Below are 27841 nucleotides of genomic sequence, written 5' to 3'. Positions count from 1 at the left end.
CCATGAGGAAGAGTTTGTTCCACATCCCATTGGCGTTACCACTATCTGTGGCTTCAGGTGATGGGTCCTGAGACAGATGCTTGCCCAAGGATTTCCCATTGACTTCACGCTCTGCGCCAAGGGCAAGAAGAGCTTGCCCTTTCTGGAGCTGAAAGGCCATTTTTTTTCTCCAGCAAGAGATGCTCCTACAAGAGGGAAGAAGAGCAGTGAGGAAAAGATTACCACAAGGTTTCCTTTTCCCACAGATGCTCTCTCCAGCATCCTGCACACAGCTCACATGCACTCTTTTCTCTCTATGAGAGAAAGGGCTGCTCCAAGCTTCAACACATTTCCTAGCATGGCGCCTTCCGTTTGTTTTGGGACCAATCCTTGTGGAGCAGGGGTGCAATGAAGAACAAACAGGCAAAGAACAGAACTGCTGGGCAGCAAGACACACAGTCGAAGTCCCCCTTGTAAGCGCATTACTCCTCTGTTGCTTGGCAGAGGACTTGTTATTGAAGGCTGGAGAGGTTTCTTCTTGTCTGCATGAGATTGCTGTATGACACTATCTCCTGGCCAAGCAAGGAAACGCTGTATTTTCTGCTTTACTGCTTTGCACGTGTCCATCAAGCTCATGTGTCCTCCATGCAGAGGCCCCTTCACCTCTCCTCTCTTTATGCTTGCCCTGCTCAAGCTGCAGTCCCGTCCACAGCAAGAACAGACCAAGCGGCGCGTGAAAGGAGGCAACCTGCTCCTTTGGAGAGCACCTAGGAAATGCCCTGCTCCACCCCAAACACAAGAGACACAACACTCTTTCTTTTCTCCTTTTCTTTCTTTTATTCTTTTGAAGAAAAGCCAGCAGCATTAGTGCTGCAATGCTCTTTTTCCATGCACCTGCACTCGATAAATACAGGTGTAGTCCGGATTTCCCCAGTTGCTCTCCACCTGGATTTTTATGTACTGAAATGCTTTGTGATGATGACTCTGCAACAAGAAAGTAAGCAAAAGAAACAGCATTACTGGGACATAAGGAGCACCAAGAGCAAGCAGCATAGATCCTTTTTAAGCCACAGTTGTGCTCAGGAAATGAGGCCAACGTTCTCAAGAGAGGGAGCTTCCTACTCCCTCTTGGCCCTCCTTTCCTCGGGCTCGCAAAGACTCCCCTGCAGCTCAAAAGCAAATTCCTGCTCTCAGGAAGGTGGCAAGAGCACCTGTGGAAACCTGAGGCTCAGTGATGCTGCGCACTGAGTTTTCCTGTCAGACACCCACGTTTCTGGACAGAGCACAGGCTCCCTGCGGGTGAAGCACCACGGGCACCACTAGCTCTGCCAAAAGCGATGGGTGCAGCTGGGGAGCTCCGGGGATGTGGGTGCCCATGCCTTGGCCCTGTTTGCCATCTGCTTTCACTTTCCTTAACACAGCTGGCCTCTGCTCAGCCTCTGCAGTGGCACGTGTCCCTCTCATCCAGGACTCAGCATGCTCTGCCCCTACAGCCACCCATTGTGGGCCCTCGTTCTGCCACAGACTTGCCCACACAGCCGCCTTCCTCCCCGGTGTTGTCTGCACACCCTTGCCGTACCATCAGTGGGAAGAGCTGCAGGACCTCTCTTTCAATGTCGTAGACGAAGGTGCCGAGCAGAGTGGCGTGTCCTTCGTCGTCCAGTCCCTGCGAGACAAGCACAAGGGCAGCACGTGAGGCGCGACGCCAGCAAGGGCAAAGGCGCAGCGCTCTCAGGGCCTGGGATGCCCCGTCCCTGCCCTCACCCTCGCTTGCAGCAGCAGCCTGCCCATGGGCTGCAATGCAGCTGCCCCTCCCGAGGGCCTTTTCGCCTGCAGCCCTCCCTTCAGAGGCTTGTCCACAAAGCGCTGCACCCATCCTGAGAGCCCAAAGGCAGCCCAGGGCTTGAAAGGTGCACTTAGGACAGGGCTGGGCTCAGCAGGGTGCAGTGCATAGCCTCTCCTAGCAGGGGGGCAGGGACAAGACAGCCCCTGCTCAGCCCTTTCCCCACAGCCAGCTGGCAGGCGGCTCTGCACGACAGGCGCTTACCGAGACAGCGATGTCTTTGGGGGCACTGCTGACACTGCCAGAGGGTGAATGCGCTTTTGCAATGTGCTGCACAGCGAGAGCAGTGGGCCAGACTGGTGCAGGCAGCCTAATGACCACGTGGCCCTGAGCGCCTTGGAAGGGCCAGCACTGTCCTGGAGCGAGGTCCGTCTGAAAGCAGAAGGCAACAGCAATGAATGGTGAAGGAGTGCCAGCAACAGCACCTGCTCCTGCTCCTGCAGGCAGGAAGACGGCAACCCTTTGTCACTGGCTCGTATTGCTGCCCCGTGGGTGGGAGGCAAGGGGCAGAAGCAGCAGGCCTTTTTCCCCACCTGCTTAAGTGCACTCTCAGTGTTGCTTACAAAAGGAAGCCGGGTAGGGCATGGAAGAGGGGCTAGTATGCAGCTGACTCTGGGCCCGGGCACAGAAACATCCTCCAAGGCACTGTCAGAGAGCAGGTAGGCAAGCGGGCAATGTAGGGAGAAACGGCTTCCCCCAGCTGTGAGCCAGGGCCACAAGGCTTGTGGGCATGCTGCGGCCACACAGATGAGTTCATGTGAGTCCTGCCGCCGAGGGGAGCGCTGCTTTCCAGCAAGTCAGCCTTGAGGTGCCAGGAGCATGAGCAATGGCAGGGAGTCGAGCAAGAGTGCTGCAAGGAGGGCCAATGCCCTGGGCCTTGCTCTTCCGTCACTTCAGAGGAAGCAACTCGGGCAGCAAGGATGTGGTTTTTCTGCTACAGTACCTTTAGAATAGTCTCGGGAGGGTTGGTGGTGCAGAGCAGCCAAAATACGCTGCAGAGCCAATTCTCTGTCAGTGCGGCATTGCTGGAGGTTCTCTGCACATCAATCGTGGCACCTGAAAGGAGACCCATGTGCTCACCGTGGGGCAGCGCACGCCTGGTGCTGAAGGGGTCTTTGTGAGCCTGCGTGCCAGCTGTGCCTGTCACTGTTGCACGCAGTTACATCCCTTGTGAGGGGCTCTGCTGCCTAGGAGAAGGGAGATTCCTTGAGAGCAGCCTCAGCTTGTCTCCCACAGAGCCAGGAAAAGAGAGCTCTGCAGGTGGGGGCAGACAGCAAGGGCTCATCCCAGTGAGAAGGAGAGCAGAGCAAAGCGCGGGGCCTGCTGTGTGGGCAGCAGAGGACAGGGCAGCCCTTCCCGCTTGATCCCCAGGGCAATGCTGTACAAAGCAGGAGAACCTATGTCAACACAGAAACGTGGCAGGGCGGTGCCAGAGGCAGCAGCAAAGGACGCGAAGGCGGCACAGGGCGGCAGTCGTGACCGCCTGTCTCTTGAGCCCCTTCCCATGGCTCACGGCATCGGAGTGGGCACTGCTGAGCAGAGCCTGCAGCACAGCACCCTTTGGCAAGTGCCATACACGAGCACAGCCCTGGCACCCTTGCCTTCGTGGCGCCATACCTGAGGTTTGCAGGGCCCAGTCTGCCATCGGCAAGCCATGTCCTGCAGGCTCCGCAACCATGGCCTCCCTCATTTGCTGCACTTGCTGGCAAAGACACAAGGGAACACAGAAAAGGACCACATCAGCAGGCAGTGCTGCACGACTCCTGAGTCCTAGCACAGATGTCAGGGGAGAGCCTGTGTCCACAAGGCCAATGCAGACCTTGTGGCTAGAGCCCAAAGGCCCAGGGCTTCCTGAGGAGAAGCACGAGCCCTCGGCAAGCATGTGCCTGTCTGCAAGCCTTGTGCCCCATAAGCCAGGTACCCCAGCCGTCTCTCCAGCCTCCTCCACGCTCAGGCTGCAGATGGACTTAGGCCCTGCCAGGGCCAACTGGGCACAGGAGGGCGCCTGTGTCTCCCCACTGCTGCCGGGGCCAGGCCAGAGCTACGAGCTACGAGCGGCCCATTCTTAAAGCAAGCAACAGAGGCAAGGCTGATTCTGAACAAGGCCACACAGCAGAGCAAAAGGCAAGAGCAGGTGCCGCTGCAGAAAACTTTGCAGCAGCAGGAGGGCCAGGCATACGTGCAGGAAAGGCAGGCAGGAAATGCTTCTAGAGCATCCCCATGCATTCAGGTAACTTCCAGAGACTAGGTTTCCTTGCATTAAGCAGAGTCAGCCCAAGCAAGAAGGCAACAAAGTCTGCCCATGCAAGGCTTCAGGTACAAAATGGAGCATCACCTGCTTCATATGTCCGAGCTGCCTGGTGAGGAGAGACAGCTCCTCCCTGAGAAGCTGCATCTCCCTGTCTTGCTCCTGCAGCCTATTCAGCAAGTCCCTGCAGACAGGAGCAGCAGCTGTTAGCGAGGTGTCACCCCTGCCAGGATCACGTGCGAGCTCGGAGAAGAGGAGAGGGGCCCGTGCTTGGTGCCTTTTGTTTTGTGCTCTTTTGATGTTGTGGTGCTCCCCTCCCCACTCCCTCCAGCCTAAACAAAAGCCAGAGGCAAGGAAAAGAGAGACGGCCTGGGAGGGCAAGCGGCGCACGCTCCGCTGACACTAGTGCGTGCCACGAGTCCTGCGCCAGCAAGCGTCTCACCCGTTGGCCTTTGGGTCCGGTGCTGGTGTAAACAATTTCAAGATCTCCTGGAAGGCAAAAGGTCTCCATGAACAGAAATCCTGGGAGAGCTGTGGGGCTTCGCAGGGAGCCTTCAGGAGGAAGGCCCAGCAGAAGCTGTTGCATGCCTTTGGCAGAGGGAAACTTGCAGAGCTTCGCTCTGCAAGTCTCTGGAGCGCTTGGGCCTTGAGTGACCTTTGCAGGAGGCGCCTGTCCCGCACTGACTGACCTGTGGCTTGTCTTGTGCCCACGTCGTCCAGCCATGGAGACTCTCAGGACTCACGGGCCAATAAAGAGCGACTGCAATTCAGAGCACCAAAAAATGGTAATGACCTTGGTCATTACCATTAATGGTAATGGTCTTGGTAATGACCGCTAGAGTAATGGTAATGGATTGCTAGAGGCCTGGTGCTTCCTGCCAACCATGGGTGCCAAGAGCTTTGCGGTAGGGAGGCGGTAGGGAAATGCTGCAGATAGAGGCACAGTGGCATGTGAGAGACGTGGCTGCAGCCCTGCAGGCTTGGCACAGTTCCCCCGTGTTGCAACACTTGGAGGCACGGGTGGGAGATGAGGAGCCTAGCTTTGATTTGGACATCCTGAGGCAGGCGTTGGGCCACGCGAGGTTGCACATGCCAACCAAAGAGGGAAGCTGCACAGGAGGAGGGAGCTCTGTGCCCAAGGGGGTGGCGCTTCCTAATGCTGAGAGCATCTGGAGCATGGCCTAGGGCGAGGGTGAGTCCCTGGACTGCGGAGAGCACGCCTGGAGCTCCCTGGAGTGCAGAACAGCAAAGCTGACAGCTCTTTGCTCACAAAGACTCACCAAGAGCCACAGGGATCAGCGCCACGAGGATTCCGAAGAGCTTCCTCTTCTTGCAGATGGATTTTTGCCTAGAAAAGGGGGAGTTGTGTGGGTTAGGCAAGTTTCAAGCTGTGGGCAGCACACCCCTGCTTTCCGTGAGCTGCCTCCATCAGCACAGGCAGAGCTTGCTGGCAGCCAGGGCTCCAGGCAAAGCGTGGAGACACACGGACAAGCAGATGGATAGCAGACCAGCTTGCCCTTGAAATCAAAGAAAAGGGCTCTTCTGTGCTCCAGAGGGGCAGAAGGGATGATACTCACATAGCCGAAAGACACGCAAGAAGCCAGCTCCATAAAACCGTCAGCAGCATGGCCAGGCGCTCCGGAAGGTGGAACATCCTCCCTGAGACAGCAAAGCAGAGGGAAGTGAGGTCTGGCTGCTACGGTGCCATGAGCAGGGTCTCTGCATGGAGCCCTGTGCCCTCGGGAGGAATGTCCTGAGCCCCACTCCGGAGCAGCACTTCGGCTGTGCCACCAGACCGCACAAGGACATGCCATTTGTAGGTAGCACATGTGGTGTCTCCAGAATTCCCTCTCTGAACATGACTGCATTGTTATTTGAGGGCCGCTTGGCCTGGGCAAGGTGGGATGGGTTGGACAGATGTGGAGCCTCCCAGAGGGGACCCGAAGCAGCGGCATAGCCGACTTAGCACCGAGGCAGAGTCAAGCCAAAGGGCTCTGTGGCGCACACTTACCAGCGACACTGCTGGTTTCCTGGCTCCTGGTGGCGGGCAGCTCGCCCACCGCACTGCCAACAGCCCCGGTCACCTGGGCCTCCAGCAGCAGCGGAGAGTCCCGCTCAGCTGCGGCTGCCCGTGACTTGGAGCGGCATGCTCGCCACGGGGCAACCCTTCTTGGGCCCATTGCTGGGCACAAACCGGTAGCTGCCAATCACTTGCTCCTTGCTAGGCAGGGGCTCTTTGCCAATTGGGCAAAAAGACGGCACCCAGAATGCAGAGGAGCACGTCCGCTAGGGCCAGTGAGCCGTGAAGCCACAGCCAGGTCCCTGCAGCGGACTGAGGGTGGCTGCGGCCGTGTGGGCTGATAAAGGGCATCTGGCTGTGAGCTCACAGAAGCCCATGAGGTGGCCTCAGTCCTGGTGAGATGACAAACTGGGACATGCTCACCCCACGCTGCTGCTCGCGGCCCCACGTCCACCACCGTGCAAAACGGACCCTGAAAGCACATCACTCCTCTGTTGCTTGACAGAGGACTTGTTCTTGAAGGCTGGGGAGGCTTCTTCTTGTCTGCATGAGATTGCTGCATGAGATTGATTATCTCCAGGTCGAGCAAGGAAACCCTGTATTTCTGCTTTCCTGCTTTGCGCGTGACCCCCCTTTCAAAGCTCATATGGAGAGGCCCCTTCACCACTTCTTCCTTTATGCTTGCCCTGCTAAAGCCGCGCTCCCGTCCGCAGCTCCTCCCACTCTAGCAAAGTTTTTAAAGCCCTGTGGGCAAGCCAAACTTGGATCTACCAAGTGAAAAGAGTCTTGGAGATGTGCTTGCTTTGCCTTTCACTAGAAAAGCTGACTTGTTCCCCCTTGAAATCAAATATTTTGGCTTTTCTGGACAAGAAGGGAGAACAAGTACTCACAGGGCAGAGATGCTGCTTGTGAAAAAGCTCTAGAACAACATAAAAATGTGTAAAGGGAGCCGCCCACACCCTCCCCCATCCCACATGATAGGGAAAGTATGCCACATCAGATGTCACCGCTCACAAACAAAATGCAAGTTGTCATGATTTGCTGATTTGGCTCTATAAAAGATGGTCACTCTTGCCACGGTTTTGGAGACCTCACGGGTGGATGCACCACGTAAGACCTCCCAGTTGCCGGGAAGGTTCTCCAAATCCTCGCCACAACAGGGACTCCCCAGCGAGTGCGGATCTGGATGATGATGACAGATGATGTCATATTTAGGCAATTGGTGATGTATCTTTTAATCACTGTTCTAATATAGTAATGGTTAGGTGCATTACCTTGCTTATTTTGTCTGTTGCTAAAACCAGTGTGTAATAAGTTTATTTTGTGAAATGTATCATTCTGTACTGCCTTAATATTAACAGTGAAATAAGACCATTCTTTCCAGTGGCGTCTGGTTCTTTCCGTCGCCCCGTCTGCCCCAGTCAATTGGCAAAACACCATGCTCTTTGCAGATGCCCATTGCAGCTCTCAGGATGCAAGGTTGGCCTCTGATTTTCAGCCTTGCAGGTCACAGTATTTCTGAAGGCAGCTGTACTTCTGGTCTGGTGCTGCTTCCTGCAGCTGGTCACCCTCAAATCAAGACCAGTTGGAGGGGGCCACAAGTGTTTTGAGCCAGCTCGGAAGAGATACCAAGGACACAAGTTGCACCTGGAGTTCTCTCAGGCAGCAGTTGCCTGCTCCAGGGTAGTGAGCAGGCAAGTGTTAGTGTACTCTTCATTTGGTAAATGGGTGTCCTGGTTTTCATGCGATGTTTGTTAGTTGGGTCACAAATTCCTCCTTCTGGATGCTGTGATGTAAAGAAAGAAGGAAAACTCTCCAGAGCTCCATGCTTTCTGTCCTTTCTTTTGTGCAAACCTGATTTCTGGCCTCTGCATAGCAGTCAGCAGATGACCTGGAGGTGTGGATCTTGTCACCTCGGGTCCTGCCTTAGAGCCTGTTCACTTACAATGCAGTGGGCATTGGTGGCAAGTAAAACTGTCTTTCCTTTTGCCAGGCTCAAGGAGGACAAAGAGCAGGAGCAGTCCTTGTGGTTTTGTTCTGATTGCAGGTCAAGTTTGTTCAGTGTCTCGTGGCTCAACTGTGCTCTGGTAACGTCCACAAGCTGCTGTAGGTTCAGACAAGCCCTGGAAGCAGCAGTCCTCTTCCCCTGTGACCCTCTTCATCCTGCCAGGGCTCATTTTCAGCCAGAAATCCCTCTCAGCACACACCTCCCCATCCTGTGAAAGGCAGGAGTGCAGGACTGTCGAGGAAGGGCCACATGCCGTGTGTGACAGCATGGCTTTCCATCCCGTGGGTGACTGTGACACCACCCGCTAATCCCCCCTCCCGACCACCCTCCAAGGGGAAAAAGAGCTCAGTTCCAGTGCTGAGCTGTACAGGTGCTCTTCGTTTTCATCATGCTCCTTTGCATGCCCCAAGCCCCCGGACCTTATGGCCCTGAGTAGCAAGTGTGCAATTATTGCCTGATGACTTTTGAAAGAAGGGAAAGATGCCTCTTCTCTTGCTGCTCTCCAAGAAAAAGCAGCCCAGCCTGAACCAGGCAATGCCTGTAACAAGACCAAGCAAGGCAGAGCAAGGTCCCTCCTTGCGCTCAGCTACTTCTGTTCCCAGTTGTCACTTTTGACCATGCAGGTGGCAGGTGAAGTTGTCTGAGGTGTGAAACACAGGAATAACACCAGAGGAGAAATTGCCACTTGTGCACTTTGAGATGTGATCGTGACACATGCAATGGTGCAGTGTGACAAACAGAGAAGGGGTAAAGGGAAGCAAGCTAACATCAGGAGGCATGAAAGCAGTGCGAGATGCAGTGCCATAAATGCAGCATTCCGATGTGAGCCCCTTTTTGCATCTGTCAGGCGGTGCTCAGAGAGTCTCTGATGTGTGAAGGTCGCTTGCCAAGGGCCAGAGCCACAAGCAGGGTAACTGGAGGGACTCGATTTCTTCCAGTTCATGGAGCTCTGTCACACGTGGGCACTGAACAGTGCAAGAGAGTCCCCTCAGAGCCCATGGTTTTGTGGGTGTCCAGTTTGCTGAAGTGAGCCCTACTCAGATCCTCCTCCAGCAAGGGAAAGTCTTCCTTTCTCCATTTCTCCATGGTCTCCAGGGCCTAGGATTCCTGAGGGTCACTCTTAGCACTAAAGCCTGCAGCAAAGGTGGCCTTTTCTGTGTCCTCTCTCACCAGGGCTCTTGGCCCATTTAGCAGCAGGCCCGTATTTTCCCTAGTCAGCCTTTTGTTCCTGCTGTATTGTTGTATTGTATTTTAAATAATTATTTATTGTTATTTTATCAGGAAGGTAAGAGTAAACATTCAGAAAGAAATAAATGAAGCGCACATGCTTCATGCCAGGTACATGGGAATGACAAGTGACTGCACACAGGACAGTTTTTGGCACTGACATTGTACCCATTGAGGAAGTTTCCTCAGTGCCTCCTTGAGCTCCTTGTTCCTCATGCTGTAGACAAGGGGGTTCAGTGCTGGAGGCACCACTGAGTACAGAATGGCCAGTACAGAGAGATCCAGAGCTGGGAAGGATATGGAGGGGGGAGAGGGGGGAATAAAGTGGCTAAGGGTGACATTTCACTACGCCTGTAACCAGGGGTAGGAGTCAGACCCAACTAAATGGGTATCACAACCTCTAATCCATCCGAGGGACTGCAGATGACTGCACAGACCAGGGCACCTGGACTGCAGAGCATTTCCAAGGGTGCTCGTTGTGTCCAGTTGTGCCTATACATCCTGCCCCTGGTATTTGATAGATGGTGACCCAGAGGGCTCTCCGTTCTCCCTTCCTCCTGGCAGTTGAGTCCTCACTGCCTCTCCTGAGACTGCAGAGTCCTCTTTTGCCTGCGAATACCCAGTGCATTACCTCTAAGAAACCCCATCTTTGAGGACCTCTCCCTTTATGAGGCTCTACTCACAGTCCATCCCAGGCATATGCTGTCCCAGGAGGATCTCTGTGCTCTCCTAACACCGCCAGCTTCCCCTCCATGAGAACAGCCATCTGACACTGTGCCTTAATACGTAGGAGAGCTGTGCATGTGACATGACCATTCAGCATCTCCACTATCCTTGGACTCTGATAGGGGAATTCTCAAACCAGCCCTTGGTCTCTGAATGATCATTACATGATTCTGAGCTCTGTGTTGCTGAACCCATGGAGAATCCTGTGCAGCAGGCCCTTGAGTGGTGCAAGTCCTTGGGCCTATTCTTAAAACCATCTTTGGAGGAAAAGCCCAGTTTTCACACACTGTACTGATAGAAATTACTTTATTACAGAGACTGTTGGGATTACTGTTAGGGAGCCAGTCCTTGTCCAGCATTCAACACAATTGAGGGTATCAGGTGAGACAGAGCAGGCACCGTAAAAAGGGGAATGAATACAAGTAGTTCTGTAGCAACAGGATAACAATTATTATCCCTAGTAAAAGTCATAATAAGAATAACTTGAAGAAACCAGGCTCAATCCAGTTATGGGATACAGAAAGAGTCATTTGTGGAGAGATGTGGAAAAATTACCACTGCTTAAAAAGGTCCATGAAATCACTTTCCTAATGGCATCCTTGAGCTCCTTGTTCCTCATGCTGTAGATGAGGGGGTTCAGTGCTGGAGGCACCACCGAGTACAGAACAGCCAGCACCAGATCCAGAGCTGGGGAGGAGATGGAGGGGGGCTTCAGGTAGGCAAATGCACATGTGCTGACAAACAGGGAGACCACGGCCAGGTGCGGGAGGCACATGGAAAAGGCTTTGTGCCGGCCCTGCTCGGAGGGGATCCTCAGCACAGCTCTGAAGATCTGCACGTAGGACACCACAATGAAAATGAAACACCCAAAGACTAAACAGGCACTAACCACAATAATCCCAGCTTCCCTGAGGTAGGATTCTGAGCAGGAGAGCTTAAGGATCTGTGGGATCTCACAGAAGAACTGCTCCACCATGTTGCCTTGGCAGAGGGGTAGGGAAAATGTGTTCCCAGCGTGCAGGAGAGCATAGAGAAAGCCACTGGCCCAGGCAGCTGCTGCCATTTTGACACAAGCTCTGCTGCCCAGGAGGGTCCCATAGTGCAGGGGTCTGCAGATGGCAACATAGCGGTCATAGGCCATGACTGTGAGGAGAAAAAACTCTGCTGAAAACAAGAAGACCGTGAAAAATATCTGGGCAGTACATTCCAAATAGGAAATGGCCCTGGTGTTCCACAGGGAATTGGCCATGGCTTTGGGAACAGTGGTGGAGATGGAGCCCAGGTCGAGGAGGGAGAGGTTGAGGAGGAAGAAGTACATGGGGGTGTGGAGATGGTGGTCGCAGGCTACGGCTGTGATGATGAGGCCGTTGGCCAGGAGGGCAGCCAGGTAGATGGCCAGGAAGAGCGAGAAGTGCAAGAGCTGCAGCTACCGCGTGTCTGTGAATGGCAGGAGGAGGAACTCGTTGAAGGAGCTGCAGTTGGACATTAGTTTCTTAGGGGCCCAGGAGTCCTGTTTGAGGAAGGAAAGAAAGCCAAAGTTAAGCCAGGCTTTTCTGAGCCAAACCATTTCACTTTCTCAAGGAACTCCCCACATTTCCTGTCTCCCTTATTTCAGCTCCATTCTGGTGCTGCACTTTGAACTGGCTGAGTGTGCCAAGTTCAGCAGGGACTCCTGCCCATAGCTCTGGAGGAGTTGTTTCTGCTTTGCTGCAGGTGGAAATAGATGCACTAGTCTTTGAGTGGTATTTGTGGAGATGCCTTGGAATGGCATATTGCATTGCTTGGAATGGACTTAGTCCAGAGACCAAGTGGGAATATTCTCCATTCACCAGTATGAGAGCTGAATACAGCCCTCACACCAGTTGCATCTAAAGGAGAAGAGCTCTGTGGGGGATTCACCCCCATCACTCTTGCCCTCCTCAACAGAGATATTTGTATCTGAGTCTGCCACACCAGATCTCACTCCAACAACGGGGAACAACAATCAAAAAGAAACAAGGATAGACCTTACCCTTTCTATATGTCAAGATGTCTAGCAATAGACCTTGTCCTCATGCCTCCTTTAACCCTGCACCCTGCACCCTTATTCCAGGCACTGCAGAGAGAAGGAGTAGCTTTAATGCACACAACCTGCAGGAGACGATGTCCACCCCTTCTATGGCAGGGCTCTTCAACATTTAGAAATCAAGTCTTCTCTGCAAAAGGACAAGTGGAGGAGTCTATTGATATATAAGTGTGCGTATAAATAATATATATGATGGTGCACACACAAACACACAAAGGTGCCTACTCACTGTGGGAACATTATTTGATAGAGCTGAAATCTTTGGCGCTTCAGTCATTGTCAGCATAAACCCTTGTGCATCCCAACAGGAAAAAAAAAAAAAAAAACTTGTTAGGACTTTGTCATGGGACCTGCTTCATCACTGAGCCTTGCCCCTCACTGTCATGTACTTGCACCTCACTCAGATGAAGGACAACGACACTCACAAGTGAGCCCAGTTCTTCCTGCAGAAACCTCCCAGGAGCAGGGGACTGTCCAGGGGCACCCCCAGGTTTGCAGGTGCTAAAGAGCAGCTCAGATAAACCCTGATGCAGCAGCCCAGGAGAAGATGGTGCTGTCTATGGACTAATGGATGTCTGAGGGGACAGTCTGAAGTCTCTGGCAGATTCCCTGGCTGCTCCTTGAATCTCTTAATGAGTCTCAGTCTGTTGTCCAAATCTGCCAATTTTTCCTCTTACCAAGTGGAAGAAAAATGTAAGCACCACCTCACTGGCTTCTCTTTCAGGAAATGCCTGTCCTGCCTTTCCTTTTGCAAAGTGCCCCCTGAAATGTGCTCACAGCTAAACCTGTGAGCAGACCTGACCCCCGCAGCACCCTCCCAGCAGGAGAAGGAGCCTGTCCTGGTAGAGGATAATCCTCCCACCCAGAACTTCTCCCCTCAGTGCTGTGAGAAGCTCCCTGGGCAGGCTGAGTACTGACCTTCACAGGCGACACAGTCACTGCTGCGGGCACACAGCACCTTTGGGTGCAGGGACCCTGCTCTGAAGTGCAGACCTCTCACCCTGTCTGCACAACCCGGCTTCACATCACTGCTGTTTCTGTTGGGGAAGGCAGCAGGATGCCCTGCTCATAGGTGGTATGTTAGAGAATCCCTGCTCTCAAGCAGCTCCTCTTCCTCTGCACTGCAAAAGCCAGAAGAAAGAAGAGAAAAATGCTGCCATGCAGGGGGTGTGATGGGTTCTTATGTCCCCTTCCAGAAGCTCCGTAGCATTGTGCTGTAAGCACAAACTCACCATGTCAAGAGCTGTGGAGGTCTCCTGTGTGCTCCCGCTCCACACTGCCGTTCCCCTCTCGCTGCCTTCTCTCCTCTGCTGTCCGCAGCAGCAGGCAGTGCCCGCAGCCCTGCTGCTCTTGGCACAGGAGCTGCTCCTGCACTCGGCTGTCTCTGGGCAGTGCTGCCAGGCTGCCACGAGCTGCCTCCGTCCCAGGAGCCTGGCCCCGCTCAGGAGCAGAGGCCCAGCTGAACTCACCAATTTCTCTGTCCCTCGTGCTCCCTCCTCCTGGGAAATGTGCACTGTAGTCAACTAAAATAATCCCTGATTATCCCTGTCTAAACACCAGTAAAGATTGGTGTCAGCACTGCAGTTTGTTTCATCAGAGCATGGTTACTTGGAAGAGCTGAAAATATCCCACTCAGGAAGCCCCTATTCCAAACTGTAGTGAAAGCCCATCCTGTCTACATCCAGGGTGCTGCATAAATGGGAGGCATCCTCACCCTGCCATGTCTCTTCTCCATTCTCTGCCCTCTCAAACCCTTCTAGCTCTCCTCTCCCAAATTTATGCTCACCCTGCCAGATGATATGAACAGGGACTGGGCTAATGAGGGGCTCAGAGTGGATGGAGCACTGGCTACCAAGGCTTAGGGACTTCTTCAGCAGCACCTTTGCTTTCCTAGAGATTGCTTCAAGAAATCTACCATCCTGCCCCATCCCTCAGGCTTGGCAGGTGTGACAGTCACAAGTGGCCCATGTGCCCGCCTACAATCCCTGCACATGCACACCCATGGTCCCTACAGCACTGCCACGGCCTTTGGGTGCCTGGCACTCCCTGGGTATCCCCTTTCCCCTGCTTATTGGCTTGATGGGGCCAGCAAAGGTGCTGCTGGTGCTGTCAAAAGGCAGAGTGGGCAAAGGCACTTTTGGAGCTTCCTCACAACCTGCTGGTCTGTCCATGGGCTTTGGAGTCTTCAGCCAGTGCTATTGTGGTGCCCTTTGCTCTGGAACAAAGCAGTGATGCACAGATGATGCCTCCAGCAGCAGCATCCCTGCACATCTGGGCATGCACTGATGCAAAAAGGAGAAACATGTCCTAAATATTCATGATTTTATTCTGCATTTCCTATACTACAATTCATATTGCTTTCATGTACCCTCATACCAGCTTATTACAAGATGAAATTGGAGAGGACAAATAGCAAGGGTCTTTCCTGCTCTTCCTCACTTGTTTTCTCTACTTTTTCATTTTATTTTTTCAGTAGGAGCTGGAGGAGGACCTAGAGCTGAGCCCACAGCAAGGCAGCAAGGCTGAAGGCTGTCACATTTCCTTTGGATGGAGACTCTTCCCATCCGCCGTCCTGATGGTCATCAACCAGGTGGCCAAGAGGGTGATGAGAGCCTTAAACTGGGAGTGACTCAGGGGAGAAGACTCCAGCAAGAGTGAGGAAGTGATGGGCTGGGATGGCAGGGAAAGGTGCAAGTGATGTGGACAAAGGAACCCCTGGAGATCAGTGGGATGCAGGGAGCTCTGCTTAGGGATGGACAGCAAGCCTGTCAGGATTGTAGGGATGAGGATTAGTGTGCAGAGCAACAGAGCTGGCCTTGTTTAGATCTCTACTATGGATCTCCAGAAAGGCATCATGATGAGATCCCCATGGTTTTCACCAAGACATTGTGATGGCATCTTTCTCCATGGTCTCCACCAAGTTATCATGATGGGACCTCCATAGTCCCCACAAAGGCATCATGATGGGGTCTGCCATGGTGTCCAGCAGGGCATGATGATAGGGTCCCCGTGGAAACCACCAGGGCTTTGTGATGGCAGTGGTAGCCTGCCCATAAGGCCATTGTGAGCGGGTGGTCCCCATGGTGACTATGTCTTTGTTGGGGGCCAAGGCTCCAGGTTCCCCACTGAGAAGAGCAGCTCCAAGCAGCTCTATAATCATGTGTTTTAGAAAGGATAATTTTTGTTATTCTATGAGAATGTTCTGACTTATGACTAAAATCTGCTATAGGGATTGGTTTCATTTTGATCACACAGAGAGGCTGGTGCTGCTGGAGATTCCCTGGGGCAGTTGTGTTCCCCTGTGGTGCCGAAATCAAATGTCTGTTAAGACCACTTATTCCTCTGCATTGACTAGAAAGGGAATTCCCGGCAACTGCATTTGACAGAGGCAACTACATGGATGGGGTCTGACACTTATCACTTTGAAAGTCAGCTTTGATTCAGATGATCTGCACATCTGCACTTTCCGTGGTTTTAGTCTTCCTCCTCCCCTTGCTCTTTATCATTCAGACACCTCTCAACTCTTCTCTTGCTACTTTGAGCTTCAGGGAGTCTTTCAGGAGACTCTTGTTGTCTCTTAACCAGCTCCTTCACTGTGTGTCTATCCAGGCTTTACTATCTGTGAAAAGCAGTTCAAGGAAGGTTATTCCTTGTAGGCTGTAACATTCAGCTACTGGAGTGAGAAAAACGGTTTGATTTTAGCCAGAGTGATCCAAGTCCCCAGTGGCTGATCAGAGAAGTGGCAGGGCTGGGGAGCTGAGCAAGAAGGTTCTGCATACAGGTCTCCCCTCAAAAACATTACTTTTCACACATGTCCAGACTTCATTAGGAGACACTCTAGGAAGTGGAGAAAGTACATATGGCTGATTCAGAAAATGGAAGAATAAAGAAAGCTCAAAAAAAAGTAGCCATCTTTCTTTTCAAGGTGCTCATTGTAATCAGTCTAATGTTAATACACTCCTTTCCAATTAGCTAGAGAAGATTTGAAAATTGAAGAAAATTATGGCAAGAATCATGGCTCCTGAGGGGTTTTGCATTTGCCTGACCCCTTGGGAGTAGGTGCTGGGCCCATGAACCACCAATGCTGAGAAGAGACTGAAGAAACTTCTCCAGAAGTTCAAGTCAGAAGCACATCCTTAAGTTTCTTGGAGGGTTAATGGGTCCCTCTGTGGTTCATTATCAAGCAAAGCCTCCCCAGGGGCTGATTAGAGCAGAGAGTTGGAAGCCATGATGAAACATAGGAAAATGCAAAGTGCAGCTGCCTCTGATGCCAAGTCAACCCTACATGTGTGTTTTCAAGCAGATTGACCAAACAGAGGCCCAGGCCCTAAGTAGGGGAATCCTTTCCATCATGCTTTGCCCAAGGCTTTTGGTTGGAGCAGTGTGTAGATGGGGATGTTCAAGGCCTAGGGCAGGACACTGATCCAGGACCTCTTGTGTCCCTGGGGGAAAGCAGGCAAGGAGGCCCTGTTGCCAGAAGGAAGAAGTTTCTTCTCCTAGACTTCAGTGGCAGACACACCAGCCATGGCCAAGAGGACACAGACCTAGTTCTTGAGGAGGTTTTTGGTTGTGGCACTGCCCTCAGCTCTCTCCCCTTTGGGCTCTCCCACATTTTCCCATGCCTGTGCCTGTTTCCCTGCAGCTTGTAGACACCCAGGCTGCTTCCCCACCTTGTTCTCACCCCAGCATCTCTCCATCTTTTCCCATGTTTCTCTGTCCTTGGTGACTCTTCTTTGAAACAATAAGGCATGGCTTGCTCTCAGGTCCCCTCCAGGTGACCTCTTGCACCACAGCACTGGTCTTGAGTGACATTTCTCTTTTCTTCAAGTCAAGTCTGAACCTCAATAAGCAGTTTGTGGCTCTTTCCCCTTCTCAGTTTCTTTCCCACTACCAGAACAACTTCCATCAGACCTGAAACCACCCTGCAGCCAGTCACAGGCTCCTGCTCTCTTCCCATTAGCAGTAACACTTCAGCAGGCTAAGGAAGCTCATGGCCCTCAGCTTCTCCATGCAGGTCTTGTGCTGCCTAGGCCTGAAAAAGCAACCTCACCACAGTAGCAGGGTCTGACTCTGGTGATGTCAGCTGCTGACCCACAGGAAAACAAAAATGGAATTTTTAGCAGAAACCTTAACTTCTTTGCACTGAACAAGTCCAAACCCTCTCCTCACAGAGGGGCAAGTGGTACTCCAGCCCCCAACCACCTTTGGGGCCTGACATTGAACTCACTTCATGTGATGAGCAGAGTTCTTCTACAGAGAGCCCCAACTGGATGTAGTAGCTAGAGGCACTCTAACGAGTACAGAGTAGGGACTCCTGTTCATGCAGTCCAGGACACTGTGGCCTCCAGAGCAGGTTGCTGGCTGCATGCAGCTTGCTACCTGCAAAGGTCCTTCTCCAAAGAGCTGCTGCCCAGCCGGACATTCCCCAGTCCATATCACTGCAAGGGTTGGTTTATCCCAAGGGCAGGACCTGGTTTTTGTCCTTATTGGAACACCATCCCTACAAAGTAGGCAATGCTATCCTGCATAGCCAAGCTGATCTCCTAAGGTGTGTTCTAGTTTTAATGAGCATCGGGATAGACCATCCTTATGCTGGGTGGCTGTGCTCCTTAAAGACCTGCCGGCTTTCCTAAGCTCCACCACCCTTCAGATTGCAGGATTCCCGCAAGGGGAGGGAGCCTACAGAAGCTCTCACCCAGACCTTGATCCATCCCATGCAAGAGCTCCTTCCATCTGAGCTGTCCCTTCACATCAAGGACATGCACCCCATCCTGCTCTTCCCCCCTAACCTTTCTTCCTGCGGAGCTTGTCCTCTGCCATCACAGCCCTCTAGTCATGTGAGCAGTCTCAAAGCATCTCAATTATTCCAACCGTGTTTCCGTGCAGTGACAGCTTGTGCCTCTCCATCTGCCCTCCTCTGTGCCCCAGCCCGTATGCACTTGTGTGAGATATTGGGGTTGGAGAGCCTCAACTGTGGCACAAAGAAGAGATCTGCAATGGTGCTACCTGTTACCAAGAGCCAAGGACACCATGTGTGCAATGGCCCCACTTGACAACAGTGACTCGCTCATGTAGAGAGCACTTGTCAGGGCTATGCTGAAAGGAGGTTCCCACAAAGAGAGAAAAGTCTGGAATGCCCAAGGCCAGGGAGAAACAGGAGAGGGATTTGGCTCCTAGGGGTAATTAAAGGCAACTTGGGCCTGTGACAGAAGTGAACCCCGCTCCAGGAAGGATAAGGTGCCACTGAAGAAGTCCCTGGACCTGGGCAGGCTGTGATTTACCACACAGAGGTCATCGTTAGCCCATTTCCCTCATGTAAGGGTGTGAAGAGTTTCCGGAGAGGGAGAGCTACAAGATTTTAAGGGAGAGGCTACTAGAGAAGAGACCTCTTTCCACCATTGGATGACAGGAGCAAGGACAGTGTTAGTGATGTTCACAGGGTCTCTGGATGGCAGTCCAAGCCAGGACCTTCTTCACTGGTGCATTGTCCTTCAGGGAGATCAATTCAGCTCTGTCCCAGGCGCCAAGGTGCTGCAGAGGGAGCTCAGGCAGCAAAACCCTCTCCTTCCAGGGCTGGACAACCCAGCTCTGTTTCCCCCTGGCCCTGGGCTCTGCAGGCTTTGCTCTCTTAGTGGGACCCCTCTCTCAGCATCACATTGCCATCTGCTCTCCATGACAGCATGCCCGTGCTCTGAAGTGCAGGCACCAGAAACGCTGTGTCCTGGGCCCTTGGTAGAACAAGTTTCACCATCACCAACCTGTTCTCGTCGCCACAGCTGAGGCTCTGCAATGGAAACATGCACAAGTGCATAAAGCTTGGGGCAGAGAGAGGAGCAAATGGAGGCACCCATCTGACTGAGAAATATTGCTGAGGTGTGCTGGAATCTCACACAGGATTCTACATCTCATACAGTAGCAGGGTAGGAGATCTTCAGGAGTGAGCGGAGGAAGATGAGCAAAGGGGCTGCCCTTAGTGTGAAGGAGCAGATGAGCTATGTGGAGCTCTTTGAACATGAGGGCTAGGGCCTTAGTTCAAGCTTGTAAGTGACAAGGGTGAGACCACAGTGGGAGTGACCAAGCACCCAGGCATGATGAGGAGGTGGGTACAGTCCCCTTTAAGCAATGTGAACAAGTGTGCGGCTGAAAGGGCACCCCACATGCACACAGCCTGCCAGCACTGGCTGCAAAGCTGTGGGAATAGTTGTTCTTGAGGACTGGCTGGCTCCTGCAATGAGCTCCCAGGAGCTGGGAGAGGGCCGAGGAGGCAGCAGTGCCCTGGTGTCCACCACATGTCAGCACCTTCACCTCGCAAACCACAGGAGGACTCACGTCCTTCCTCCCCGCACTCCTCCCAGCAACCAACTCCTTCCAAACAGGCTAAGGGAGCCTGAGGCCTCCTTGTCCACCCACAGGACGTGTCCCAGATGGGCTCCCATCAACACTGCCAGCTGCTTGTTCCCAAGTGCCTGTCCCAGGGATTGTTCTCTGGAGGGGAGTGTTCACTTGTGACAGTCACAGGCAGTGCAGGGCCAAGAAGATGGCGCCAGGCCTGTTCTTCCAGCATTGCCTTGAACAAGCAGTTTGTGAGGAGCAGGAATGGCCAGACCCCATGGGTGTCCCTGCAGCCAGCTGTAGGGAGCAGCTTGGGGACGTGGTTGAGTTCAGCACCAAGAAAGTGTGGGTGCAGCAGCAGGGCTGGTCATGACTGGTGCTGGTGGGGCAGAGGTGGGAGAGCTCCTGGCAGGTTCCCTTCTCCCAAGCGGAACATGGGGGCTTCCATGTGTGCCCATCCCTGCACCCGCACACGGCTCCCTGGCTCCATTGTGCAGGCAGCACCCAGGGCAGGGTGTCCATATGCATCTTCAGCCCTGTCACATCGAAGATACAATTTGACCATCCACCATCTGCAGGAGCGCTGAGCATCCACAGGTGAGAACTGAATCCAACCCTCCCTCCCTAACACATCATCCATGAGACCGTTGCTGGAGGCCCTGAAGAGCCCCGAGAAAGAAACAGACACTTTGATGGTGAAAGTCCCTGAGCACATTTTAGAATCTGACTTTGGAAGGAGAGTCAAACCTTCAAGTACTGCAGTGAGGAAATCCACTTATATTTGAGCGAAGCCAGGACTGACACAGAAACGCAAGGATAGACATATTTACAGCAGGTATGACAATTACACAGAGCTGGATCATGCTTCTGGCAAAGCAGGATGCATTCAAAAACTTATGCAAAAAAATCATTATAAACACAGAGAGAATGCTCAAAGCACAGAACTATCTGAGACGCATTAGGAACCACTTGTTAGGAAGGACAGGGAGCTTATTTCTAGCACCGAGCCAGTTTCATTAGGGCGTTCTTGAGATCCTTGTTCCTCATGCTGTAGATGAGGGGGTTGACCGTTGGAGGCACCACTGCATACAGAACAGCCACCACCAGATTCAGAGATGGGGAAGAGATGGAGGGGGGCTTCCCGTAGTCAAACGTGCCACTGCTGAGAAATAGGGAGACCACGACCATGTGCGGGAGGCACATGGAAAAGGCTTTGTGCTGGCCCTGCTCGGAGGGGATCCTCAGCACAGCTCTGAAGATCTGCACATAGGACACCACAATGAAAACAAAACATGTAAAGAATAAACAAATACCAAACACAAGAAACCCAACTTCCCTGAGGTAGGAGTGTGAGCAGGAGAGCTTGAGGATCTGGGGGATCTCACAGAAGAACTGCTCCATCACATTGCCTTGGCAGAAGGGTAGGGAAAATGTGTTCCCGGTGTGCAGGAGAGCATTGAGAAAGCCACTGCCCCAGGCAGCTGCTGCCATTCTGACACAAGCTCTGCTGTTCAGGAGGTTCCCATAGTGCAGGGGTCTGCAGATGGCAACGTAGCGGTCATAGGCCATGACTGTGAGGAGAGATAACTCTGCTGAAAACAAGAATGCTACCAGGAAGACCTGGGTAACACATCCTGAGTAGGAAATGATCCTGTTCTTCCACAGGGAATTGGCCATGGATTTGGGAACAGTTGTGGAGATGGAGCCCAGGTCAAGGAGGGAGAGGTTGAGGAGGAAGAAGTACATGGGGGTGTGGAGGTGGTGGTCGCAGGCTACGGCTGTGATGATGAGGCCGTTGGCCAGGAGGGCAGCCAGGTAGATGGCCAGGAAGAGTGAGAAGTGCAAGAGCTGCAGCTCCCGCGTGTCTGTGAATGGCAGGAGGAGGAACTCATTGAATGAGCTGCTGTTGGACATTAGCTCCTTTGGGAGTCCTGTTCAAGGAAGGAAAGAAAGCAAAAATTTAGAGCGGACTTGTCTGAGCCAAACCATTTCAGTTTCTCAAAAATCCCCCATATTTCCTCTCTCCCTTAATTCAGCCCCATTTCAGGTGATCCACATTGAAATGGCTGTATTCCTGCAGCAGGGACCGGCTTCCCATGGCTCCAAAGAGTTGTTTCTGCTGTGCTGCAGGTATAATTGGATGTGTCAAACTACTCTTTGATTAGTGTTTCTGGAGATGCCTGGGAATGGCGTCTTGCATTGCTTGGAAGGGACTTGTCCCGGAAAACCCGCTGGGAATATTCTCTATTCGCCAGCATCAGAGCTGAATACAGCACTCACACTGGTTGTGTCTGAAGGAGAAGAGCTTTGTGAAGGATTTGTCCCCATCTATCTTGCCCTCCTCAACAGAGAAATTTGTATCTGAATCTGTCACACCAGATCTGACTCCAGCCAGGGAGGAGAACAGTCAAATGGAAGCAAGGAAAGACCTTACCTCTTTTTAGACGTCGATATGTCTAGAGACAGTACTTGTCCTCATGCCACTTCATCATCTGCGCCTGTCTTCCAGAAACTTCAGAGAGAAGGAGTAGCTTTGCTGCACAAAATCTGCAGGAGTCGATGGCCTCCCCTTCTATGGCAGGACTCTTCAGTATGCGGAAATCAAGTGTTCTCCGCAAAAAGATCACTGCAGGAGTCTGTTGATATAGAAATGTGCGTATAAATAATATATATGATGGTGCACACAGAAACACACAAAGTTGCCTCCTCAGTGTGGGAGCATTCTTAGATAGAACAGAAATCTTTGGCATTTCAATCACCCTCAGGAGAAAAAGACTTTGTCATGGTACCTGCTTCATCACTGAGCCTTGCCCCTCACTGTCGTGTTCTTGCACCTCACTCACATGAAGGACGATGACACTCACAAGTGAGCCCAGTTCTCCCTGCAGAAACCTCCCAGGAGCAGGGGACTGTCCAGGGGCACCCCTATGTTTGCAGGAGCTAAGGAGCAGCTCAGATAAACCCTGATGCAGCAGCCCAGGAGAAGCTGGTGCTGTCTATGGACTAAGGGATGGCTGAGGGGACATTCAGATGTCCCTGGCAGACTCTTTGGCTGCTCCTTGAATCTCTTAATGAGTATCACTCTCTTGTCCAAATCTGACCATTTCATTTCCATTTTCCTCTTACCAAGTGGAAGGGCCATCTAAGCACCATCTCATTGGCTTCTCCTTCAGGAAATACCTGCCTTGCCTTTCCTTTTGCAAAGTGCCCCCTGAAATGTGCTCACAGCTAGACCTGTGAGCAGACCTGACCCCCGCAGCACCCTCCCAGCAGGAGAAGGAGCCTCTCCTGGCACAGGATAATCCTCCCACCCAGAACTTCTCCCCTCAGTGCTGTGGGGAGCTCCCTGGGCAGGCTGAGCGCTGACCTTCACAGGCGACACAGTCACTGCTGCGGGCACACAGCACCTTTGGGTGCAGGGACCCTGCTCTGAAGTGCAGACCTCTCACCCTGTCTGCACAACCCGGCTTCACATCACTGCTGTTTCTGTGGGGAAGGCAGCAGGATGCCCTGCCCTTAGGTGGTATGTTAGAGAATCCCTGCTCTGAAGCAGCTCCTCTTCCTCTGCACTGCAAAAGCCAGAAGAAAGAAGAGAAAAATGCTGCCAGCCATGGGGTGTGATGAGTTCTTATGTCCCCTTCAAGAAGCTCTGTAGCATTGTCCTGTAAGCACAAACTCACCATGTCAAGAGCTGTGGAGGTCTCCTCTGTCCTCCCGCTCCACACTGCCCTTCCCCTCTCGCTGCCTTCTCTCCTCTGCTGTCCGCAGCAGCAGGCAGTGCCCGCAGCCCTGCTGCTCTTGGCACAGGAGCTGCTCCTGCACTCGGCTGTCTCTGGGCAGTGCTGACAGGCTGCCACGAGCTGCCTCCGTCCCAGGAGCCTGGCCCCGCTCAGGAGCAGAGGCCCAGCTGAACTCACCAATTTCTCTGTCCCTTGTGCCCCCTCCTCCTGGGGAATGTTACCTCAAGCAAACTAAAATAATCATCTGTTTTCCTTTTCTCGTGGGTGGAGAGAGGTTCCAACATTGCAATTTATTTCATCAGAGGATGAGGAGCTATGAAAGTTGTGAATGTCCCATTCTGGAAGAATGATTTTCATCTCTCAACCAGACAGGGACACCTAGATGGGACAAAAGCCAACTCACTGAGACATTGTTCAGGTTTTGATTAGAATTAATCAATGTGGGCATTACAGAATTCAGACCCCCAGGCCTGGGTCTGAAGTGATATTCTGATTTTTCCTGTAAATTCCACAGACACCATCGGTGGGATTCCCGTTGCCAAAAACAAAGTGAGTACAATACTGAGGTGTGCATATGTGCTCTGTCTAAGCTCCCACTGTAATCATTGGAGATGGAAGAGTCAGTCTCTTACACACAGATATCTGGTGACAGTTGAAGAGACAGATGTGGTCCAAAGCAGATGCCCCACAGACAGATGTGGTGTCAGTGTCTGCTTGCTCTGATGCAGGAACTGGGGGACCTGCATCATCCTAGAGGATGAGGTGAGGATCAGGTGGGGAATTGTCTTGGCTATCTGAAATGACCTTCTGGTGCCAAACACAACTAGAGCCCCACTCACTCCAGCTGAGGCATAGGAAGATTCCAGTATTAACCAGCAGCTCTTGTAATTCAGTGCAGACACTTGATTTGATGGCATTGAAATGTGCTGGAAGAGCCTTGTCAGATGCCTGGGGTGTCCAGCTCAACCATATGTCTCTAGCAGATTGGACCTACAGGGAAACTATCCCCTTTGGAGCACTTGCTGGGCAAATGCTGCAGGGAATCCTGGGGTTCTGTCCTGAGTGCAAACAAATGAAATCCAGCACTGTCTGCAGGGAAAGTCCATCCCATCTACATCCACGTGTGCTGCATAAATGAGAGGCACATCACACCAAGGTATCTTGAGGGTCTTTGCTCTCTCAAACCCTTCTTGCTCTCCTCCCCTCAACGTCTGCTCACTCCATCATATTATATGAACAGGGACTGGGCTAATGAGGACCTCACCGTGTCTGGATCACAGGCTGTCAAGGTGCATGGACATCTTCAGGGGTACCTTGTCCTTCCTGGAGATTTGTGCAAGAAGTCTGTCATAGGTCCAGTATAGCCACAGAGTCACCTCAGGCAGAACCCCCTTTCCTGCTGTTTCTCAATGGCCCAGCTCTGTGTCCTCCTGGCCTCAGACACTGCTGGATTCACTTCCTTAGTAGGAAGCTGCTTCCACCATTGCATTGTTCCTGCTATATATGACAGCATGGCTCTGTTCTGAACTGGGCCATTGCACACTCAGTGTCTTTGCCTCTTGGTAACAGGTTTCTCTGTGACCATTCTGTTCTCTGTGCCACAACTGAAGCTCTATAGCCCAAATACATGCAAGTGTTGGCAGCCTGAAGTAGAGGCAGGAGCACGGGAAGATGTGCAAGCTGTCACAGACCAGAAATATCATTGGAATGGTGATCAATGGAAGATGAGGGAGGATGCCTTTTGTGTGAAGGAGCAGATGGGCTGTGTGGAGTTCTTCCTTGGAAGAGGCAAGGTTTGAAGTGAGAGCTTGTGGGTGAGCATCTCAGGAGGGAACTCTCCTATTTCTCAGCAGTATAAAAAAAGTCTGTGGATCACTGGCCCTGGTTCTTGTTGTGTGGACTTTAATCCCTCTATCACAACCTAAATTGAACAGGACTGGACCGAGGACTGACCCCTGGGGGACACCGCTAGCTACAGGCCTCCAACAAGGCTCCGCACTGCTGTTCACCACCCTCTGAGCTCTGCCTTCCAGCCATTTCCTAATCCACCTCACTGTCCACTCATCTATCCCACACTTCTGGAGCTTGCCCAGGAGGATGTTGTGAGGGATGGTGTCAAAAGCCTTGGTGAAGTCGAGATAGACGACATCCACCGCTCTCCCCTCGTCTATCCAGCCGGTCATTTCATCATAGAAGGCTATCAGGTTAGTCAGGCAAGATTTCCCCTTGGTGAATCCATGCTGACTACTCTTGAGCACCTTCTTGTCCTCCATGTGCCTGGAGACAACGGCCAGTATGAGCCGTTCCATCACTTTTCCGGGGACGGAGGTGAGGCTCAATGGCCTGTAGTTTCCTGGGTCCTTCTTCTTGTCTTTCTTGAAGACTGGTGTGACATTGGCTTTCTTCCAGGCCTCCATCACCTCCCCCGTTCTCCAGGATCTTTCGAAGATGATGGAGAGTGGCTTAGCTATGACATGCGCCCGCTCCCACAGCACTCTGGGGTGCATCCCATCAGGGCCCATGGATTTGTAGGTATCGCATTTCCTTAGGTGCTCTCTGATGCAATCTTCCTCTACTCAGGGCAAGTCTTCCTCTCTCCAGGCTTCTTCTCTTGTCCCTAGAGCCTGATGTCCTCGGTGTGGCCACATGAAAGGCTGTCCTCATCCAGAAGGAACAGGAATTTTCTCAGCAGCAACTTGCCCTTCCTGGACATCCTCTTTACCTCTGTCACATGCCTCGAGGTACTTTAGAGTCCCCTGGGGCAGCAACCCCCCTCTCCTGTTGGGGCTGCCTGAGCCAGCTGGGCTGGCCTAGAAAGTTCCCAGGAGAGGAGGAATGTCACCCATCGTTAACTGAGCCAGGGAAGCACAGGGGAACACAGCAGTGTGCTTCTGGGAGCCGTCCTGCCCTGTCCCTCAGGCTAGTCCAGTGTGACAGACACAAGTGTGCTCACCTAGAGCACCTGCACACGCACACCCATGGTCCCTACGGCACTGGCATGGCCTTTGGGTGCCTTGTACCCCTGGTTATCCCCTTTCTCGTGCTTGGTGGCCTGCTGGGGCCAGCAAAGGTGATGCTAGTGCTGTCAATGGGCAGAGTGGGTGAAGGCACTTTTGGAGCTTCCTCACAACCTGCTGATTTCCCTGTTGGCCTTGGAGTCTTCAGTGAGTGCCCTTGAATTGGCCTTTGTTCTGGCACAGCGATGGCCTCCAGCAGCAACAGCCCTGCACATCGGGGCATGCACTGATACAAGAAGGAGAAACATGTCCGAAGGATTCAGATTTTAATTCTGCATTTCAGGTACCATAATTCATATTGCTTTCATGTACCCTCATACCAGCTTAAGACAAGCAAGAAATGGAGAGGATGAAGAACAAAGAGTCTCTTTTCCCTTTTTTTTTTTTTTTTTCTTCTCTTCTTGTCTTTTTTTTTTTTCAGCAGGAGCTGGAGGAGAACCTGGAGCTGAGCCTAGAGCAAGGCAGCAAGACTGCATGTTGTCACATTTCACCTGGAAGGAGACTGTTCCCATCTGCTCACCTGATGGTCATCAACCAGTTGGCCAAGCTGGTGAGGAGAGCCTTAAATTGAAAATGACTCAGAGAAGAAGACTACAGCAAGAGTGAGGGAGTGATGGGCTGGGATGGCAGGGAAAGGTGCAGGTGAGGTGGACAAAGGAAACCCCGGAGAGCACAGCAAGATGCAGGGAACTCTCCCTAGGGACAGACAGAGAGTCAGTCAGGATTGTAGGGGTGAGGATTAATGGCAGACCAACAGAGATCCCCTTGTGTGGATCTCTGCTATGGAGCGCCTGAAGAAGTGGAGCCTGGGGAGTGCAGAGCTGGAGGGAGAAACATTCATCCTGCTCCCCTCATAGCAGTTCCCAGGCAGGCTCAGAAGCTGGAATCAGGACTTGAAGGTAGCAACATGGTGATGGGCATCCCCATGGAGATGGTCAGGGCATCATGATGGAGTCCCCATGGTCTCCACCAAGGCATCGTCATGGGGTCATCATGGTACTCACCAGGGCTTTGTGATGGCAGTGGCATCGTGCTCACAAGGCCATTGTGAGGGAGTGGTCCCCATGGTGACCATGCCTTTATTGGGGGCAAAGACCCCAGGCTCCCCACTCTGAGGAGAGCAGCTCCATCAGGAGGGAGCAGCTCCCCTTGGTGCCAGTGTCAGGTCCTCACAAGAGGATCCTGAATATGGATGAGAAGCAGCAGGTGAACGCCTGTTCCCAGCCCGCAGACGGGCTCTCAGGCTTGCAGGAGAGCAGGAGCGAGGTGGGCAGTGGGGCTGAAGGGAGAGGCAGGCAGAGGGGATGGGACTGACATGGAGAGCACAAGGGTGGTTTGGAAGGGGAGTTGGGGTGAGGTAGCCAGGCAGGAGCTCTTCTGGGACAGGCTCATTTATTCTCGGCCCTGGGTATTTTTTCTCGGACAAAAGACGCCAACCAGGGTCCTCCCAGGGCCACCCAAACCCTGTGAGCTCTGTGCTGAGGCTCAGCGAGCAGCTCTAGACTGAGCTCAGCCAGGCTGTGTGCAGCCACGAGCCTCCCTTGGACACAGGGCTGGGGTTTCTTGTGCTTCAGAGGCCACTTGTATCCATGCACCTCCATCACGGGCCTCCTTCTCCCCGCAGGTGGGCCAGCAG

General features: G+C 52.7%; 2 protein-coding genes across 2 annotated transcripts; both read right to left on the bottom strand.

Moving 5' to 3' along the window:
• Positions 1-843: 843 nt before the first annotated feature.
• LOC148592970 (SUN domain-containing protein 2-like) lies at positions 844-6250 on the bottom strand. Its single transcript, XM_088533013.1, has 9 exons — positions 6082-6250; positions 5648-5729; positions 5351-5418; positions 3744-3796; positions 3440-3524; positions 2766-2878; positions 2027-2194; positions 1546-1645; positions 844-947 (listed from the first exon to the last, which is right to left on the bottom strand). The coding sequence occupies exons 1-9, from the start codon at positions 6248-6250 to the stop codon at positions 844-846; spliced, it is 942 nt and encodes a 313-aa protein (XP_088389139.1).
• Positions 6251-10577: 4327 nt separating this feature from the next.
• Positions 10578-21362, bottom strand: LOC148592969 (olfactory receptor 14C36-like). The gene is made up of 2 exons (XM_088533012.1): positions 20776-21362; positions 10578-10959 (listed from the first exon to the last, which is right to left on the bottom strand). Exons 1-2 carry the CDS (start codon positions 21360-21362, stop codon positions 10578-10580), a joined length of 969 nt encoding a protein of 322 aa, XP_088389138.1.
• Positions 21363-27841: the final 6479 nt, after the last annotated feature.

This window comes from Tinamus guttatus, unplaced genomic scaffold (genome assembly GCF_059628265.1).
Source record: "Tinamus guttatus ecotype Peru unplaced genomic scaffold, ASM5962826v1 Tinamus_guttatus_pri_ptg000474l, whole genome shotgun sequence".
Classification (NCBI taxonomy): Eukaryota; Metazoa; Chordata; class Aves; order Tinamiformes; family Tinamidae; genus Tinamus; species Tinamus guttatus.
This window is presented reverse-complemented; position numbering and strand designations above follow the sequence as displayed.